This window comes from Pristis pectinata, chromosome 8 (genome assembly GCF_009764475.1).
Source record: "Pristis pectinata isolate sPriPec2 chromosome 8, sPriPec2.1.pri, whole genome shotgun sequence".
In the NCBI taxonomy this organism is placed as follows: domain Eukaryota; kingdom Metazoa; phylum Chordata; class Chondrichthyes; order Rhinopristiformes; family Pristidae; genus Pristis; species Pristis pectinata.
The window spans coordinates 12,057,972-12,076,984 of record NC_067412.1 but is presented as its reverse complement, the minus strand read 5'-3'; the positions used below and the strand labels follow the sequence as shown (position 1 = coordinate 12,076,984).

Sequence of the window (19,013 nt, the reverse complement as noted above, 5' to 3'; positions counted from 1 at the left end):
ACTTTTTTTCTCTCTGGGTGATTACGTCTTGAGGCGGAACAGCACTTAGACTTAATGTATTCACTATGGCCTCTTATTAATTAATAGGTCCAAGAATCCACCATCTTCAGCTTTAATGTTTTATTTAGAAATTCAAGATGAAGCTGCTGCCTTACGGTGACACATTTAATCAGCATAAATGGGCAAATCTCAAATGTCCATGTTACTTAAATATACTCCATCAATGATGCCTATTATTAAGCATTCCTAGCAATGAACTTTAGCACAGTAATATTCAAAAAGTACACAAAACCAAGAGATTGGAAAAATTCATTAAATCCTATTATGCATCACATGCAATACAAAAGGCAATTACAATACTATTACTTGTCACTAAGGAAAATGTTAAATATAATTACGGAATCTGCAATTGGAAATATTCCATAAAAAGTGTGCCTGGGCAGCACAATAGACATTAACTTACCAAACTGAGCAATGAGAGTCAAATCAACTATCCCCAGGGGATGGGAATGGCGATGGAGCGGCAGTTAAATTACTGAGCCAAGAATGCAGGGATCTGAGTTTCACAATGGCAAGCTGTGGAACTTAAATTCAGATAATTTGGAAAATAATGACAACAACATCCTGATGATGACCACAAAAGTTACCTGATTCTAATTAAGGGTACAGCCCTGCCTTAAACCCATTCAGTTAACTATTGTCCTGATAACTGTATCTGTGGTCTAAGTTTAACTCCAGTGGATAATTCTTAAACATCCTCTGAAATGACCTGACGAGCCACCCGGTTGCACTATTACAGCTAGATTCACACAGAGAAAGTTTAAAACCAGACAGGCCATCTGGCATCAACACAGGCACTGATTTTAGACGCCACAAATTTACTCCCAGCCCACCTGGTCTTGCAATGTCCTCCTCAAAACATCTGGGTACTGGTATCTAAACTGGGACAGTTATGCACAGACTAGTCAAGCATAGTTCTTCTCGTGTTATAACTGACTCTTCCATTGCAACTTCTTGGTTTACCCTATCCCACCTCCCAAGCTGCTGGGACAATGGTATGCAGGCCTTGGAATCCTCAACATTGACTCCACAACCCAATGAAGTCTTGTGGCATTAGGTTAAACATTCAGGCATAGGCTGATAATGTGGCAAGTAATACCATAGCTGAGGCCCCCACCACCTACAATCGGGGGTCATCAATGACCAGAAATCCAACTGTACCAGCCACATATTGTGGCTATAAGAGCAGGTTAAAGGCTTGGTATCCAGTGGATCGCTGCCCGATGCTCTTCAAGACAAAAGTCAGAAGTGTGATTGAATAATCTCCACTTGTCTGGATAAGTGCAACTTTAATAACTGTCCAAGAGCTTGACACTTTCCAGGACATAGAAGCGTACTTGATTGGCACTCCATCCATTCCCTCCAGTACTGGTGAACTCTGGCTGTTTTTCAGTAAAATCTACAAAATGGACTGCAGTTACTCAGCTAGCCTACTTCAATAGTGCCTCCCAGAACATGCAACATCTACCACAAGGTCAGCAGAGGCATGATAACAATACAAGCTGCAAGTTCACTCCAAGTGGCACACATTTTTGACTTGAAAATACATCATAATTCCATTGTCTTGCACCTCCCTCCCAGCAGCAATTTTGGGAGCATCTTCATCAAAGGACTGTAGCAGTTCAAGATAGTGGCTCACCACTAATTTCTCGAGGGCAATCAAAAACGGGCAATGAATGTAGGTATTCCAGGGACATGCAGTTCTCAATAAAATACCAATAAAAGAGAAAGTAAAATGCCAGAATCAACTGCAATCAATAAGGAATTGCATCTCCTTGTACAACTTGAGTCAAAGTACAAATGTTGTGCTATCGTTATTATCAAAATTAGCGATGAAATGAAAGCTGCGAAACATCTTGAATAAAACAAAAAGTTGAGATCATAGCAATGAGGAAGAAATGTTAAACGATAAATTTTGTAATAGCTCCTGAAACAGAACACAGACCAAAGTGATGATAATTATGAATCCTCAGATCAGGTTCTAAGAGTAAACAATAACACCAGAGCTCACCAAAATGCAATAACAGAGAAAGTGAGATACTGAAACTTATAACAGTGGCAGAACAAGTTTAAAAATAAAGGCAGAAAGTAAGCAGTCTTATTGAATTTATAACTCAAATATTAACAGACTATAAAACTAAACATGGTAATAACTGAAATAGCTCCAGCAAGAGTCAAAAAATAAGGTTCTTTAACTTTTCCAGTAAAAAGATACACAAGGGAAATAAGTTCTCAATAAAATAACTCAAATATTCTTCAATGAGAGAGAAATTGGCAAGACAAACAATAAATGGACCAGCATAAATGCCTTTTAATGGAAGAACAAAAACCCACAAATAGAAACAATCTGTCAAATACCTAACAACTGCAGCCACCAAAGTTTGCAAATGTATTAAGACAACAATGGAAGGCACAAGACAGAGGTAAATCCAACACAAGTGACCAGGCTGTGATGAAGCAGCCACTGAAGATCTAATAGAACCAGAGAGAACCAATTTTAGCCTTAGAACCATAGAAAACTACAGCACAGAAAACAGGCCATTCGGCCCTTCTAGTCTGTGCCGAAACATTATTCTGCTAGTCCCATTTACCTGCCCCCAGCCCATACCCCTCCAGACCTCTCTCGTCCATGTATCTATCCAATTTACTCTTAAAAGTTAAGAGCGAGCCCGCATTTACCACATCAGATGGCAGCCCATTCCACACTCCCACCACTCTTTGAGTGAAGAAGTTCCCTCTAATGTTCCCCCTAAATCTTTTCCCTTTCACCCTAAAGCCATGGACATTCTACCTGGACACCTTTCTTTCCGGCTTAAAACCCTAACAACTCCAGAAATATTTTATCACATCTCACTGTTCTAATGTCAAGACAGAAAGCAGAGAAGTACTTAAAAATATTAACTAGAGGCCCACTGGTGCATTATATATTCAAAAATCGTATGAAACAATTATTTTTAGCCCCAGACATTAGGACTTAATAGCAGCTACACTTGGATGTAATGGAAACACATCAATACTCAAAACGTTATGGAGGAAGCCAAGATGACGATATTAGCCTGAATCTAGTGTAGGCCTTCAACACTGTGGGCCAAAAAGTGATAGTTAAGGGGTTCCCAGGGTGGGACAATAGGCAGGTCTTTCAAACTGATAAAAACGTGAACATCAACACCATCCAAGGAGAGGGGGAAATATACTGAAATGAATATTATTTTTAAAAAAAGGTCAAACAAGGCTCTGCCACTTTCTCCCTTAATATTCAATATTTTACCCAACTTGTTGGAAAGGAATGGGTCAAACACTTTTTATTGGTTACTTGATATGATTTCACATCTCTCGGTTCAGAAGATGAAAAGAAATAAAATGTTAGAAAGAACGAAGGATGAATTCAGTTTGCAGAACTGGACATCATTAAGCACCCAGTGGAAATCAGATTACACCTTTCAAAAATGAGAAGATACTGTTGCAGAGACAACGTCAGTCTTCTGGGGCATGGTAGAATAGTGGTTAAGTTAAAGTTATAGGACTAGGATCCAGAACCTAGGACTGTTGATCCAGAAACACAGGTCTGAATCCTACCACAACACTTGGAAATATTTTGATTATATTTAACAAAACTTTAATAAACTACTATCACAATGGTGATCGCTGCTGTACAAAGCCACCTAGCTCACTGATGCCTTTGGTCTCCTACCCTGGGATATTGGAGTGAGGTTGCAGCTGATCCTGTGTTTTTCCAACACATAATGAACAAAAATACAGCAAGTCAACCTAACAATAAATTCTTTGGCTCTGTAATGGGAAAGAGGGGTAAATGAATCAAACTGAACAATTGTCTCATAATGGTCCTCAATATCAAAGTGATATAAACACAAGAACTGCTACAAATCTTTGTCGGCTCTAAATCTGTCTCTGTGAATGTCAAGGTTTCCCAATTCAAGCTGATGAAATCAGAAATCGAAAGGTAAATAATTCTTAAAGGGTTCACATTAAAACAGTTATTATTTACAAATGCAAATATCTTGTGAGTTTTAAGTTAGAAATCACAGTAGTTTATCTTAAGAGGTTAAATATATATATTGTAAACAAAACAGAACAACTGGGGTAGACTGGCAAACATTGTCGAATAACTGTACAATAAATGGATCTCACTTTTTCTCAACAAATGGGTGAATTCTAAAACCTGAGGAAACTTTGGGGCCCTGGGACATTGGAGTGAGGTTGTAGCCGATCCTGTGTTTTTCCAACACATAATTGTCAGCTAACCCAACCCACTGTTGTGAAAATTCACCCAACTTAACCTTGTGGATGAGCCATATAAATACTTATAATAAGTACTCATTCTAAAATGTATTACATTCACCCCAGATGGAGGGATACCCTGGGAACTTTACAAGGAGCCTTTACTCTTGGCTGCAGCACCATCAAGTAGTATAAGTACATAGCTCCCCGAAAGTGGGGTCACAGGTTTGGCACGCTGGCCTTCATCAGTCAGGGCACTGAGTATAGTACTTGGGACATTACTTTGCAGTTGTACAAAACATTGGTGAGGCCGCACCTGGAGTATCGTGTGCAGTTTTGGTTAACCTGCAATAGAAAAGACATCAAGCTGGAAAGAGTGCAAAGGAGATTTGAGAAAATGTTGCCAGGACTTGAGGGATTGAGCGATAGGGAGAGGTTGGGCAGGCTTGGACTTTATTCCTTGCACTATAGGAGACCAAGGAGTGATAGAGACCTTATAGAGGGGTATAAAATCATGAGAAGCAGACAGGGTGAATGCAGACTTTTTCCCCAGGGAAAGGGAATCAAAAACTAGAGGACATAGGTTTAAGGTGAGAGGGCAAAGATTTAAAAGGGACCTGAGGGCCAACAACTTCATGGAGAAGAGCTGCCAGAGAAAGTGGTTGAGGCAGGTACAATAACAACATTTAAGAGACATTCGGATAGGTACGTGGATAGGAAAGATTTAGAGGGAAATGGGCTAAATGTGGGCAAACAGGACTAGCTTAAATGGGCATCTTGGTTGGCACGGACGAGTTGGGCTGAAAGGTCTGCTTCAGTGCTGTATTGCTCTATAACTCTTATACTCAGGGTTTATTGATCTAAAATTTTATTATCTGAAGGAATATCTTTGCATAATCCACTTTAGCTTGACAAGCTGTTTACTCTAAAAGGTTTCAGTCACATATCTATACCACTTAACCCATTGTGCTTCATAGAAATTCTTGGTTATCCGTACCCATCAACTTAGCCACTGTTTTAACTGTTATCCCTAAAACCAATAAAGGTTAGTTATATATTTTGAACAATAAAGGGCGTGGTACTCTTGATTTCTTTAGTTCAGAAGAACTATCAATGACAGAAAGTGGCAGAACATCAACAGATAATTTTTAAAATGTGAAAATCTTTGGTGCTCAACATCAAACCCCAATTTCCTTCCCCACATTGCAAAACTTCTCACTTACAACTGATAGATTCCAACTCAACTCCATGGGCGCTGTTCTAAATTTCTGCTATAACTGTGTGGAAAGCTTGGTGGAAATCCTTAGAAGTGCAATTCCTACAGCTTCTAGACATTCAAGCCATTTTCCCTGGAGACGCTAATTTGATAACGTTACAGAAGAATGATGGAAAATAGGTAGTTCCTAATAAAAAAATGTATTTACATAAAAAACCCACTGCTGTGGTTACTAAAAACATTTTTGATGCAGCTTGTAGCTAACAAAGATAAAAGAAATAATTTAACTGTCTCTTCTTTAATTCACGCATCAGCAGTTAGCGGCTGACAGCTGCTGTTACACTGCTGTTCCTTCCTGTGCGATTTGGGATTTATTTTCTTGACGTAGCCTTTTGGCACTGTAAAGCCAGGCTCTGTCCACCCCCTCGCCAACCGTGCAGCATGGTTTCCAGCTTGGAAAAGGGAATCGACCAGCAACAATCCAGGCGTCTTCCGGAAGTTCAGATAAGAGCTTGGCTTCCAGTAAAGAAAGCTGCACAGAAAGGGGTGTGTTTAAATTACTTTCACTGACTAACCCACCGAAATGTTATAACTTACAAAAATTATCCATTATGCAGCCCAACTACACAGGGCCCCTGGGTTACAGAAAACCTAACTTATAAAAATACGACTTTATGCAAATTCTGCCAGACTCTGCTCTAAGGATAAGTAGTCAAGTCTCTTCAGCAGGAAACAACGCAGAGATAACTCGAAAATTTAACCAAAAGATTTATGAGAATGTTGCTGGGACTTGAGGGACTGATTTATGGAGAGAGGTTGTGCAAGTTGGGACTTTTATCACTAGTGTCTAGAAGAATGAGGGTTGATCTTACAGAGGTGTATAAAATAATGAGGGATGAATTAGATAGGGTGAATGCACACAGTCTTTTTCCCAGGGTTGGGGAATCAAGAACTAGAGGGCATAGGTTTAAGATGAGAGGATTTAATAGGAGGGGCAACTTTTTCACCCTCTGGGTGGTCAGTATATAGAATGAGCTGCCAGAGGAAGTGGTTAAGGCAGGTAAATTAACATTTAAATGGTACTTGGACAGGTACATGGATAGAGTCATGGAGTAATACAGCATGGAAACAGGCCCTTCAGCCCAACTGATCCATGCCAACCACAGCATCCTCCCTGCTTGTTCCAGTTGCCTGTATTTGGCCCATAACCCTCCAAGCCCCTCCCCTCCATGTACCTATCCAAATGCCTCTTAAATGTTGCATTTGTACCTGCCTCAATCACTTGCTCTGGCAGCTCATTCCAGGTACTCACTGCCCTCTGTGTAAAGAGGTTACCTCTCAGGTCTCTTTTAAATCTCTCCCCTCTCATCTTGTATCTGTGCCCTCTAGTTTTGGACTCCCCAGTCCCGGGGGAAAGACTATGACTGTCCACCTTATCCACAGCCTCATGATTTTATAAACTTCTAGGAGGTCACCCCTCATTCTCCTACGCTCTAAGGAATAAAGATCCAGCGTGGCCAACCTCTCCCTGTAACTCAAGCCTTCTAGTTCAGGCAGCATCCTTGTGAATCTCTTCTGCACCCTCTCCAGCTTGACAATGGCTTTCCTATAACAGGGTGACCAAAACTGTACACAATACTCCAAGGCGGCCTCACCAAAAACTTCTATAACTGCAACACAATGTCCCTACCTCCAAACTCGATGCCCCGACTGATGAAGGTCAGCATGCTAAATGCCTTCTTCATCACCCTGTCTACTTGCGATAGGAAAGGTTTAGAGGGATATGGGTCAAGCAAGGGAAAATGGGACCAGCTTAGATGGGAATCTTGGTCGGCATGGACCAGAGGGGCTTGTTTCCGTGCTGTATGACTATGAATCTAACCCACAGAAAAAGCTAATGCCTTCTCCAAACTCTCCTTCAAGTAAGATCAAACATTAGGGACCCCGAGCCATCTCTCATTAGTGCACATTTCCTTTTATTAAACCGCCGATAGCTTTCTCGCTGAGTAGCAGTTAAGCTCCCCCCTTCAGTCCACCTGGAATGCATTCAGAAAACATTTGTCACAGTTTTGACTAAGAACCCTCACGTAGTCAGGGTACAAGCCTACAGCAAGATTACTGTTGTGATTAGCGTTTTAAAAAATAACTGTTTATTTCAAAGTCAGTTTTATTTTGAGAATGCACAAGTCCCTTTCTTGTTTCAATTCTGAGGGGATCGGTGTGGTGTGCATTAACTATGAATCTTTTCCTTTTGTTCAGTTCTATTATGAATGATATTACTACAGTTATGTTACAATAAAGTTGTTTTTATTACTTCTAGAATCTGATGAGTGTTAGTGGTCTGCCTATCAAAGACAAGCAGTTATATGACATAATCCAATAAAATTCACTGTAATGACAAGGATCTTCCATTCAAAACTTCGTTATATATTCTAGATTTGACAGGCAAAATTACTCTCTGGATTCAGTGTCTAATTAGAGTGACCAATTGCACTAAACCCAGTGAAATAACAGGGTTATTCAAAAGACAAAAAGGTTACATGTATGTTCGGAACTATGACTCTAACAATACTGGGAATACAATGAGAAGCTTGGCAAGTACATGAATGAGAAAGATGTACATTAATGTATTTGTGGAGTGAGAGAGAGAAATGATAGCATATCACTTACCACACTGGGAGCCAGGAAAACTGTGACATTGGAACAGTGTGACAAATCAACCTAATGAAAATAAGAATGATGTCAATTTTCATCAGTATTTAGGAGTCTATTTCTGAGCATCACATATGTGTATTTTACAACATTATAAAAAACATGGACAACAATTTCACACACAAGACTTTATCTGATAGCCCATGCTTTTCCTGTAATTTTCCTGTCTCTCACGGCTCCTCTTGCAGGATAAAATTGAGAGAGCACAGATGCTGGAGATCTGAAATTAAAACAGAAAATGCTGGAAGTATGCACTAGATCGTGGAGCATCTGTTGAGAGAGTGAGTGTTTCAATTCATTGACCTTTAGTCAGAACTGGAAGTTAGAGATGTAATAGGTTTTCAGCAAGTACAGAGATAGAGAGAGGATGAGTGGGATGGAAATAAAACAAAAGGTGAAAGGAGTAATGGCAGGAAAGACATGATGAGGATATTAACCTCTGAGCAACAGTGGTCCAAGGCAGCTCTGGGAAGCACTTTAGAATGCCTTACTGTATTACACTTTATAAGCAAATAAATGCAAGTTGTTTTTTTAATTGCTCCATACCCTGATTTTAATTGAAACTTAACAGGTGCAATGATTTCTCCTACTCACATTCCATAGAATTTATAGCACAGAAGCGGACCATCCAGCCCAAATGCTCTGCGCCTGTGTTCATGTCCTTTACCAGTTGTTTTTTGTGAGACTGCTTTTCAAGAACTGTGAATGTGAACCCATGACAAAATCTACAGCAAGGCCCTGGCAGGTTAATCTATCATTTCACTGATCTGCTTCTATAATGAGTCAACTTTGTTGCAAATTCCAAATTAATATTTTTCAATTGAATATTTTTTATATGATGCCTCAGACTAGAATGGTTGTCAATGCAAAATTTTAATATTAAATCTTGAAAAAGCACTTGCACAAATGTTGATAGTTATATTGTGTAATACAATCAGACCAAGCAGTTACTTATCAATGGTTGGTCTTTTCAGACAAGACAATCTTTTGATACATCCGTCTATAAAATCAGTTCATTTCCTTAAACAAATAGGTAGGTAGCCCACAGACTGAATTGAAACTGACCAAAAACATTCCCTATGCTAGAACAAAATGTTAAGTTACTTGTTTGCAACTACCACAATAATACTTGCTATACTTGAATTTGATAGCCAAAAGAAAATGAGCACTTAAATGCAATTTCACATAGATGCAATTTTTCTGTAAGTTCATATTTAAGACTGAGAAAACTTGTGGACAATCATTAATATCAAGTGATGGAGTTCTTCCACTCTCAATAAGTCAAAATGATTTTATTTCTACCTGCCACAAGTCTTGTTTCATGTAGGAAACCTTGTCAAGGTAGCCTGCTCTCCAAGCGTGGAACTGCGACAATCTGATGAGCCATGGGTTCAATTCATAGCCAACTGCCGGGTGGAAGCCACGCTTGCTAGCTTCTAGAACCTATGGAGTAATAGGGGATTTTGTGAATTAATACTATAATGGAAAGTTCAATGGGTTGTGTAAAAGAAAATGTCATCTCATCCCGATTTTAACCAAAACTTAACAGCTGCAATCAATTTTTCTTTCACATTACATGGAACTTATTGCAGAGAAACAACCATTCAGGCCAACTGCCCTCTGTGCCTGTGTCCATACTTCAGACAAGCTTCCTCCTCAATGTACTTTTAAGCCTTGCATCATTTTAATTATCAGTTGTGGCTCATTTGGGGCCACCATCATCTTTATCAGGAGATGGTGGATTCAAGTTCCACTTCAGAAGCTGACACTCAACACCAGCTCTTTCAAAGCGGCACTGAAATGTTTGAGGCCACATGGGAAGACTTTAACATATATGTGAGCAGAATTAGGCCATTCGGCCCATTGAGTCTGCTCTGCCATTCAGTCACGTCAGCTTTCTTTCAACCCTATTCTCCCACCTCCTCCCCATAACTCTCAATTCCTTTACCAATCAAGAACCTATCAATGCCTTAAATACACCCAATGACTTGGCCTCCACTGCCCTCTGTGGCAACAAATTCCACAGGAAGTTACCATCAGGGCTGTTTGATCCAAGAGGAATATTGATCACTGCCTTTATAATGAAGCAGTTCACATCTTGCATGAATTTTCAACATTTAGTGTTACAAGCAGCAGCTTGTTTCTTTGTTACGCACTGTCGTGGTAAGATTGATACAAGCCAAATGGTGGCCCATTCTGGGCTGTGAGATGATATTATTCAACAACCTTCTGCAAGCTTCTTCTAATTCATGCAATTTTTGTTTGCCAAGTGGTGCATGACCATGATACTGTCAACAATGATAGGACACTACAAAAGCACCTCAATGTGTTAGTCATCCCACATAACACCCCAACTGTAATGTTTACCAGATGAGCCAGTACTATTCAGTTACTAGGAAGTACTCAAGAGGGACTTGCTCTGCTTTTCCTTAAAACCTGGGAGGTCACCCGACTAAGAACTACAGAATGGAACGACATGGGATTAAAAACTCCCACATGAGTGGGCCAGGCATTTCCTGTAGACAAAAAAGGCAAGATTAAAATACAACATATTTTTCCCTTCATTATGCCTTCCTGGCCAGGGAACCAAACAACGATCAGCCAGGAATTTGAGTTTATGAGTAATCCTGGGAATACATCAGATCTCCTCCCTTCTCTCTAAAGCGCTGCATCTGTACAGCATGAGAAATAAAACAATCTTTTAGCTTGCTTTAGGTACAGAGTAGACAGGAGAAATTTAAACAAATGCATCGGGACATGGACTTAAGCCCACGATCCACCCTAAAATAATTGACTCTTCCCAGGTGCGCAACCTTGGGAAGGGACTATGTGAGGTTCAGTATTGGCTAAATCAGGGGCTGACAGTAAAACTCACCCTATCACAGAAAATCAATTTGCAGCTACAGAATAAGATGTTCCAACATTTTAAAATATACTGAAGAAAGCTGGGTCAACAGATTCATCACAATAGAAACACCAACGCTCACTTTTATTTTAATGAATCGACAGCATGGAAGAGAATTGGGCTGGTGGGAATTTCTTTTCCCATTTGGCATGGCATTTTCATTTAATGGGAGGGCTGAGCAGAAGAAAACTTGTCCACTTTGTGTTATTGCACCTCCCATCCTCTTAGACAAGGTACAGAGGAGATTTATAATGATGTTACAAACAATCTGCTGTAAATACTCAGTGGGTCAAGCAGCATCTGTGGGGGAGGAAAGGAATTGTTGACGTTTCGGATCGAAAAACTGCACAGGCTGGAGAATTTGAAGCGCGAGGAGAGATTGGCTAGGCTGGGTGAAAAACACGATGATGTTGGAGGAACTCAGCAGGCCAGGCAGCATCCGTGGAGAAAAGCAGGCGGTCAACGTTTCGGGTCAGGACCCTTCTTCAGGACTCTGCTTTTCTCCTTGGATGCCGCCTGGCCTGCTGAGTTCCTCCAGCATCATAGTGGTTATCATTTAGATTCCAGCATCTGCAGTCCTTTGTTTCTCTTGGCTAGGCTGGGGTTGTTTTCCATGGAAGGTCTAGGTAATCTAGTATGAAATGTAAAAGTATTGAGGGACCTAGAAAGGGTGAACCAGAAGGATTTATTTCCCCATAGCACAGACATCATGAACCGGGGACATAGATTTAAGGTAGAATGATTCTAAGGAGTTTCTGAGGACAAATCTTTTAATTCAGAGAAAGGAGAGGGTCTCGAATTCATGACCTGAAAGGGTGGTCGAGGCAGAAACTTTCATCACATTAAGAAAGTACCTGGATGAACAATTGATCTACTATAACCCGCAGAACGATGATCTCAGAGCTGGGAATTGGGATTAACCCAAATAACTGTGTTAGCATTGGCACAGATACAAAGAGGTGAATGGCTTCCAATGATTCTATGATTCCTTGAGGGCAGTTTCAGGGCAGAACTGACAGGAGCTAAGGCACTGCTTGTTTACTACTTTGGCAACTGGGAATGACGTTCAGAAATCCAAAGGAAGAATTACAAAAATCTCCAATTACATCTTCAAAGTTAATCAAACAACATGATTAAATAACTCTTACTAAATGAGGTGAATCATACTTAATGAGCTCTGGGATCTGGCTACAGAAAAAAAGATCTTTATGATATTGTTAACACTTTCTATGCTGTGAGATCCAATTATAAAAGTTAATCAAAGTACTGTTTGCAGAATCGGGATGTTTATAGTGCAAGAGTTTACATACAATTCTGCCATCACCCGATCCCAAGTCCACCATCTTGCCAGAACGGCCTTCAAGTAACGTCATCACATTCTGCACCTGCTTGCGACTTGCAGGTATGTACGGTACCTGGTAAAAAGATAAGCCACATTTCCTTATTCTGCTGAACTGATGTCACTGAGGAAAGATCTTAATTTCCTCAAAAGGTGAGAAAAAAAATTGCAAAATCTACAAAACACCCAAAAAGAGAAAGTTTGAAGACCTTAGTTTAAACAAAAAACACATGTACAATGCACCATATAGTCAAGAGTGACACTTGGTCACTTGATTGATAGCAATTTTCTATCCCTGAAAAGACTCTCCTGGGAGATCAGGTGATTGGCAATGGCTGGGAAGCACTTGAGGCTACAATGCAATATGGGACGGGCTGGATTTCTTTCTGTCAGTTCAATGATTATAACTGAATGCTAAGTAATGGGAATGCACTGTTAACAAAAGTTTAGTGTAAGTGCGGAAACTGAAACATCTTTCATGTAAAAACCGTAATCTTCCATTACTTTAGAGAAACAACGTGAAAAGGATGGTATTGTTTTGAATCTTCCTTCACAACTATTACAATTTCCTCTTCAGTGACAAACTAGGTCAAATTTGTGGACAACATTCTCAGTTTGTGATCTCTGCAAGAAACTGAGAGGGATATAAACAGTGGGAGGAACTTGTGCATTGTTAGTAAGATGAGACACAATATAAAATGTTATTCTGAAGCTCACAGCATTTGTCTGTTGATTAACAGAAGAGAAGTTTACTACACATTCAGTGCTAGTATCTCTGCATGAAATAGAGCTAAATGCTGTTTGAAGAATACTCCCACCTGTAACCTTAGAGGTACCCTTCTGAAACCGGGCATCAATATCCCTGCCCATACTACGTAGGCAGTTAAGCCTGTGCATCCAGCAATCTGCAGTAAACCCCAGCCACCAACTGACTGGTTCTTGAGGATGGCTTCTCCTTCACTGTCATCCTGGTCCATTCCTGAAGAAAATCAAAATGGGTTGAAATGTATGGATGAGGGTAGGCAATGTTATTAGACTCAAACAGCAGAACAGCACTGAGCGACACAGTGATCACACTGTATTCTGCCAAATGGCAAGGTTAACATTAAAACGTATGGCACAGGGGCTGTTCCAGTTCATTGTCATGGACATACACACCCAGCATATAAATGCCATGAAAATTAGCTTTTTGCAGCAGCAGCACAGTACGTTACAAACGTAAATTACATAAACTATACATAACTTATACTACAAAATAAATAACTCTCCAGCCCATCGTGTCTATCCTCGGCCCATGAAACAACTGGTGTGCTTGGATCCATTAGGACAAGATGGGCCTCCTTGCCTAAACTTTCATTCCTTTTACCTAGTAGCACACTGTGGCTGCAGTGTGCACCATCTACAAAGTACACTACAACACACCAAGGCTTCTTCACTAGCACCTTCCAAACCTGTCCCTTCACCACCTTGAAGTTTAAGGACAACATGCATACTGGAACACTATTGCCTGCAAGTCCCTTCCAAGTCACACATCATTCCCCACTGGAAACATAATTGCACTTGCTTCAACATCGCTCAATCCAAGTCCTGTAACTCCTATAACTCCTATATCCCATCAGGAGCAAAAATGAGAGCTCCTAACCACAGACGGAACAATTTTTCTTCCTCTATTGCTGCCCATGTTGCCTTTGCACTTCTGTGGACTTGTGTCTTCCTGGGATCTCATTCTCACTTAAGTTGGAAGGTATTTAGTTAAGAAATGCTGTAACTCATGAGGTTGAGGAGGAAGTACTGGGATGGGATAAGCCTGGGTAACTCTTCTCCAGTCAGGATGGACATGCTAGCATGTATTGCCTTCTCTCTGCCACAAATTTCTATGATCCTACAGGCATTGGTCACCTCAATACCACAGCTAACTGTCTCTATGACTTGACCATTAAGATTGACAGACTATTCCAGCATGGAGGCATCAGAAGCTAGATTATAATTTACCTGTGATGCTCCCATATGTACTCAGCATTGGTGAGATGCTGCAGGTTTAAAATGTCTTGAATGAGCCAGCTAACATTGTGATGCACCACCTCAGTACAGGCCAGTGGTCAAACCAAAGATCTCTTGGGTCAGTCTGGCTACCTTAGCATCAGAACTATCAGAGCTACAAATACCTGGATCAATTTGAGTGTTTTTCCCTCAAATTTTAAGTAATATTCACATTCTTGTTAAATTGAACAAAATTTTTCAATAAATCTTACAAAAATTATCATCTTTCATACAATTTTGATGAATGCTTTTGTAAGGGAACACTTTAAAACAATGAGCTGTCACTTTTCAGGGCAAAGTATGGAAAGCTCAGTGATTACTGCTGGCTGCAGTCAGGGGAAAACACACAGCCTGGAGCACAATGCTTTCGTATTAAAGTGAGAAATCTGCACAGACCGGGAAGCAGCAGCCAGGGCGAAGGTGTAAAAAGCATGGATGTTTCGAGGGGTTGGGGGGGAATGGGCTGCTGGAGGTCAGAGAGGGGGAGGCATGAAGGGGACCAGGGAGAGGGAGACGGGAGGGGTGGGAGAGGGAGACGGGAGGGGTGGGAGAGGGAGACGGTGGTGGAGGAGGGGTGGTGAGACGGGGGCGGGGGGTTGTGGTGGGGGAGACCGAGGGATGGTGGGGGAGACGGGGGGGGGGGGAGACGTGGGAGGGGTGGGGTGGTTGGTTGGGGGAGACCGGTGGGGGGTGTGGAGAGGGAGATGGGGGGGTGTGTGTGGGGAGGGAGACCGGCGGGGGGGTGGGAGAGGGAGACGGGGGGGGGGTGGGGGTGGTGAGACGGGGGGGGGGGTGTGGTGGGGGAGACCAGGGGATGGTGGGGGAGACGGGGGGGGGGGGGGGGTGGTAGGGGAGGGGGAGTGAGACGGGGGGGTGTGGTGGGGGAGACTGGTGGGGGGGTGGTTGGGCGAGACCGGTGGAGGGGTGGGAGAGGGAGACGGGGGGGGTGGTGAGACGGGGGTGGGGGTAGGTGGTTGGGGGAGACGGGGGGGGAGGGAGAGTGAGACGGGGGGGTGTGGTGGGGGGAGACCGGGGGAATGGGTGAGACAGTGGTGGGGGAGACGGGGGGGGGGGGGTGACTGGGGGGGGGCGGTGTGAATACCGTATCCCGCTCCGCCGTCTCCACATCGGATCCTCCCGATCCCCGCGACGGACCGGAAGCTCCCGCCGGCACCTCTCCCCCAAAGCCCCACACTTTGGTTCCGCACCCGGTGGTTCCGAAGTCAGGGGGGAAGCGTCCACTTTGTCCCACTGACCCCGCCCCCGGCAGCGAGGACTGAAAGTGCTTGGGGGCGAGTGAGTCACTTTGCAAAGGACAAGCCCCTTCATGTACCCCGAGTTACTGGACACATCTGAAAATAAATCCTTGCATCCATATAACATCCCTCACAAACACAGGGCAGCTCAGGGCCTTTTTGCAGCCAATGACATATATATTGAAGCATTGCATTCCTGATTAGTTGCGAATTTGCATGTAGCAAGATCTTACCAGCAGCAATGTGACGATGACCTGATAACATATTTCGATGAACATTACAACATAGACCAATAATGCATAGGAACAGGCCTTTCTGCCCATGAAGTTGTGCCTAACTAATTAAACTAATGACACCTAATCCCTTTTGTTCGCACAAGGTCCATACTCCATTCTCTGCACATTCATGTACCTATCTCCAAGCTCTTGTATCTACCTCCACCACCACCCCTGGCAGCCCATTCCAGGCACCCACCACTCTGTGTAAAACACTTGCCCCGCCTGTCTCCTCTCACCTTAAATGCATGCCCTCTAGTAATAGACATTTCGAAAAAGGTGCTGGCTATTGACTCTATCTATGCCTCTCATAATTTTATAAACTTCTATCAGGTCTCCCCTCAGCCTCCGCCGCTCAAACCTATTTTGTCTAACCTTATAGCACATACTCTCTAATCCAGGCAGCATCCCGGTAAACCTCTTCTGCACCCTCTCAAAAGACTCCATGCCCTTCGTTTCATGGGGCGAACAGAATTGAATGCGATACTCCAGATGCGGATTAACCAGTTGATGGTTTAAATCCAACCCAATGTGTTTACAGCTAAAAACTAAACCAAAAGTGAATAACTACAAAGGGGATGAAGCTGAAAAAGTATGGAATCCTGAGGATATGATTTAACCATTTGGCCCTTGAAGGCTTCACTGCTATTCAATCAGGAAGAGCCTAGTTATAGGGAGAGGTTGGGCAGACTAGGACTTTATTCCTTGGAGCGTAGGAGACTGGGGGGGGGGGGGGGGAGGGGGGTGATACGGAGGTGTATAAAATCATAAGTGGCATAGATAGGGTGAATGCATACTGTATTTTTCCCAGGGAGATGGAGTCAAAGCAACAAATTTCACGACATGTAAGTCAGTGATAATAAACCTGATTCTGATTCTGATTCTGATATCTGCACATGCACTGAGTCTGGGACTTATTGCCTGTATAGTGGTGGGTGGAATCAAATCTTTGTTTTTTAATTTTCTTTATAACTTTTACCTACTTACTTATTTAATAGTTTTTAAATGTCAGAGATATTTAAAAACTATCAAAATTGGCTTTGTCTGAAGTCTGAGCCTCATCCCCAGCTGTCGGGAGTTTTTCAGGTTCTGGTGTCTGAATCTGGAGCCAAGTCACCACATGGACCTTGCTGCTCTTGGGCTGAGGATACAGAGGCCAGTACAATTATCCCTCTGCATCCAGCCCAGAGAAGCATGGGCTGTATGGGTGACGACTCCAGGCAGCGGGCATGGTCGAGTTAAAACTAAAATGTCATGTTAAAAACTGAAACGGGAGTTAATAAGCTTACAAGAGAAAAAGAAACATGTAAAGAGAAATCTTAGGATTGTGAACAAGCCATTCAGTGCTAGAGTCTGTTCTAACAAACAATTGCCTAAAAGCTTACCTTAGTCCTCACTCCACTAACTGGTCTTTGATCCAAAGTCTTTGATGCTAAATGATATGGATATGGATCACATCACCAAAATCTATTCATCTCGGTCTTGAAAATGTTAATTGGTCTGGCATCCACAACCCAAGGGGAGAGTGAGTTTCAAATCTCCAACACTCTTCTAAATGACCCAGCAAAAAACTTTAACATCTGGCTGCTCCACCCAGCATCTGAATAAACAATTACTCTGTTTCTACCCTTTCAAGTCCCTAGTCATTTTAAACACCTGCTTTAGATCACTCTTCAACTGAAATTATGAAGGAGTACAAGCCAAATTTATTCAATGTGCCTTTATAATTAAACTCTTTGAGGCTTTTTATCATTCTGATGAGTCTGCACTAAATCTTTTCCATTGCTAATACTTCCTTACTGAGATGTGGCATGGAGAACTGAACACAGATGGAGTCTGATGAAGTCTCAATGCAGCTGAACTATGATATCCTAACTTTTGAATTCCAGCTCCCTTGAGGTAAAGGGCAAGACTCCAATAGTCATTTTCATTACTTTTTTGTAGCTAGCATCCTGTTCTAGAAGCACCACATACACCCACGTCTCCTTGCTGACCTTCAAACAATTCACTTCTGCTTTGCAAGTTTGGTTTGAATTTATGTTCATTCACAAAGGCAGCGTGAAGAACAGGAATGCAAAACCTTTAGATTAGATTTCTTTATTAGTCACATGTACATCGAAACACACAGTGAAGTGCATCTTTTGCGTAGAGTGGTCTGGGGGGGGGTAGCCTGCAAGTGTGTCGCCACGCTTCCGGCGCTAACATAGCACTCCCCAACTTCCTAACCCGTATGTCTTTGGAATGTGGGAGGAAACCGGAGCACCTAGAGGAAACCCATGCAGACAATGAGAGAACGTACAAACTCCTTACAGACAGTGGCCAGAATTGAATCCAGGTCACTGGCACTGTAATAGCATTATGTTAACCACTACACTACTGTGTCCGCCCCTGTCTAATGAGCTGCAAAATAAAATAGCAGGCCCTGGTTCTTGCTCCTAATCTCCCTTGCGTAATCTTGGTGCGAGATGTCTGAGTGCAAGTGGAGAAGGCAGCACCCAGCTTATGCACTGCCTCACACAGTCAAATAGCCCACCAAGTCTCACTGGTCAGACCTGGGGCTCCCAGGCGAACAGCGAGTATTTGAGCAATGTTCTTGGGGTAATTGATTCTTGTAGCACACCACCGTGTATTCCTGTTGGACAGGAGAAGAATTCTTACTACAAATAGTGCCACCCCACCAGTGGCAGCCTTGTCTCAGCTGCCTTGGCCCCAAGCTCTGGTATCTCTTCCCTAAGTCTCTCTACCTTCCTTTCCTGTAGGATGTTCTTTAGTCTTCTGTCCTAATATCTCCTTATGTGAATCAATGTCAAATTAACGCCCACCGTGAAATGTTTCGGGATGTTGAAAGCACTATATTAATGCAACTTGTTCTTGTTGCTGTGGAAGTATGTCTTTCTGTGAGCATAAATTGATTGATTGACCTTGGGATTGAGTTGAATTCCTGTAACATTCCATTAGCTTGTCCCTCATC

General features: G+C 42.2%; 1 protein-coding gene across 1 annotated transcript; it reads right to left on the bottom strand.

Moving 5' to 3' along the window:
• Nucleotides 1–105: 105 nt before the first annotated feature.
• On the bottom strand, nucleotides 106–15,654 carry antkmt (adenine nucleotide translocase lysine methyltransferase). The gene is made up of 6 exons (XM_052021136.1): nucleotides 15,614–15,654; nucleotides 13,290–13,450; nucleotides 12,443–12,547; nucleotides 9,530–9,670; nucleotides 8,186–8,236; nucleotides 106–6,047 (listed from the first exon to the last, which is right to left on the bottom strand). The coding sequence occupies exons 2-6, from the start codon at nucleotides 13,446–13,448 to the stop codon at nucleotides 5,853–5,855; spliced, it is 651 nt and encodes a 216-aa protein (XP_051877096.1). The 5' UTR covers nucleotides 13,449–13,450; nucleotides 15,614–15,654; the 3' UTR covers nucleotides 106–5,852.
• Between the last annotated feature and the right edge of the window lie 3,359 nt (nucleotides 15,655–19,013).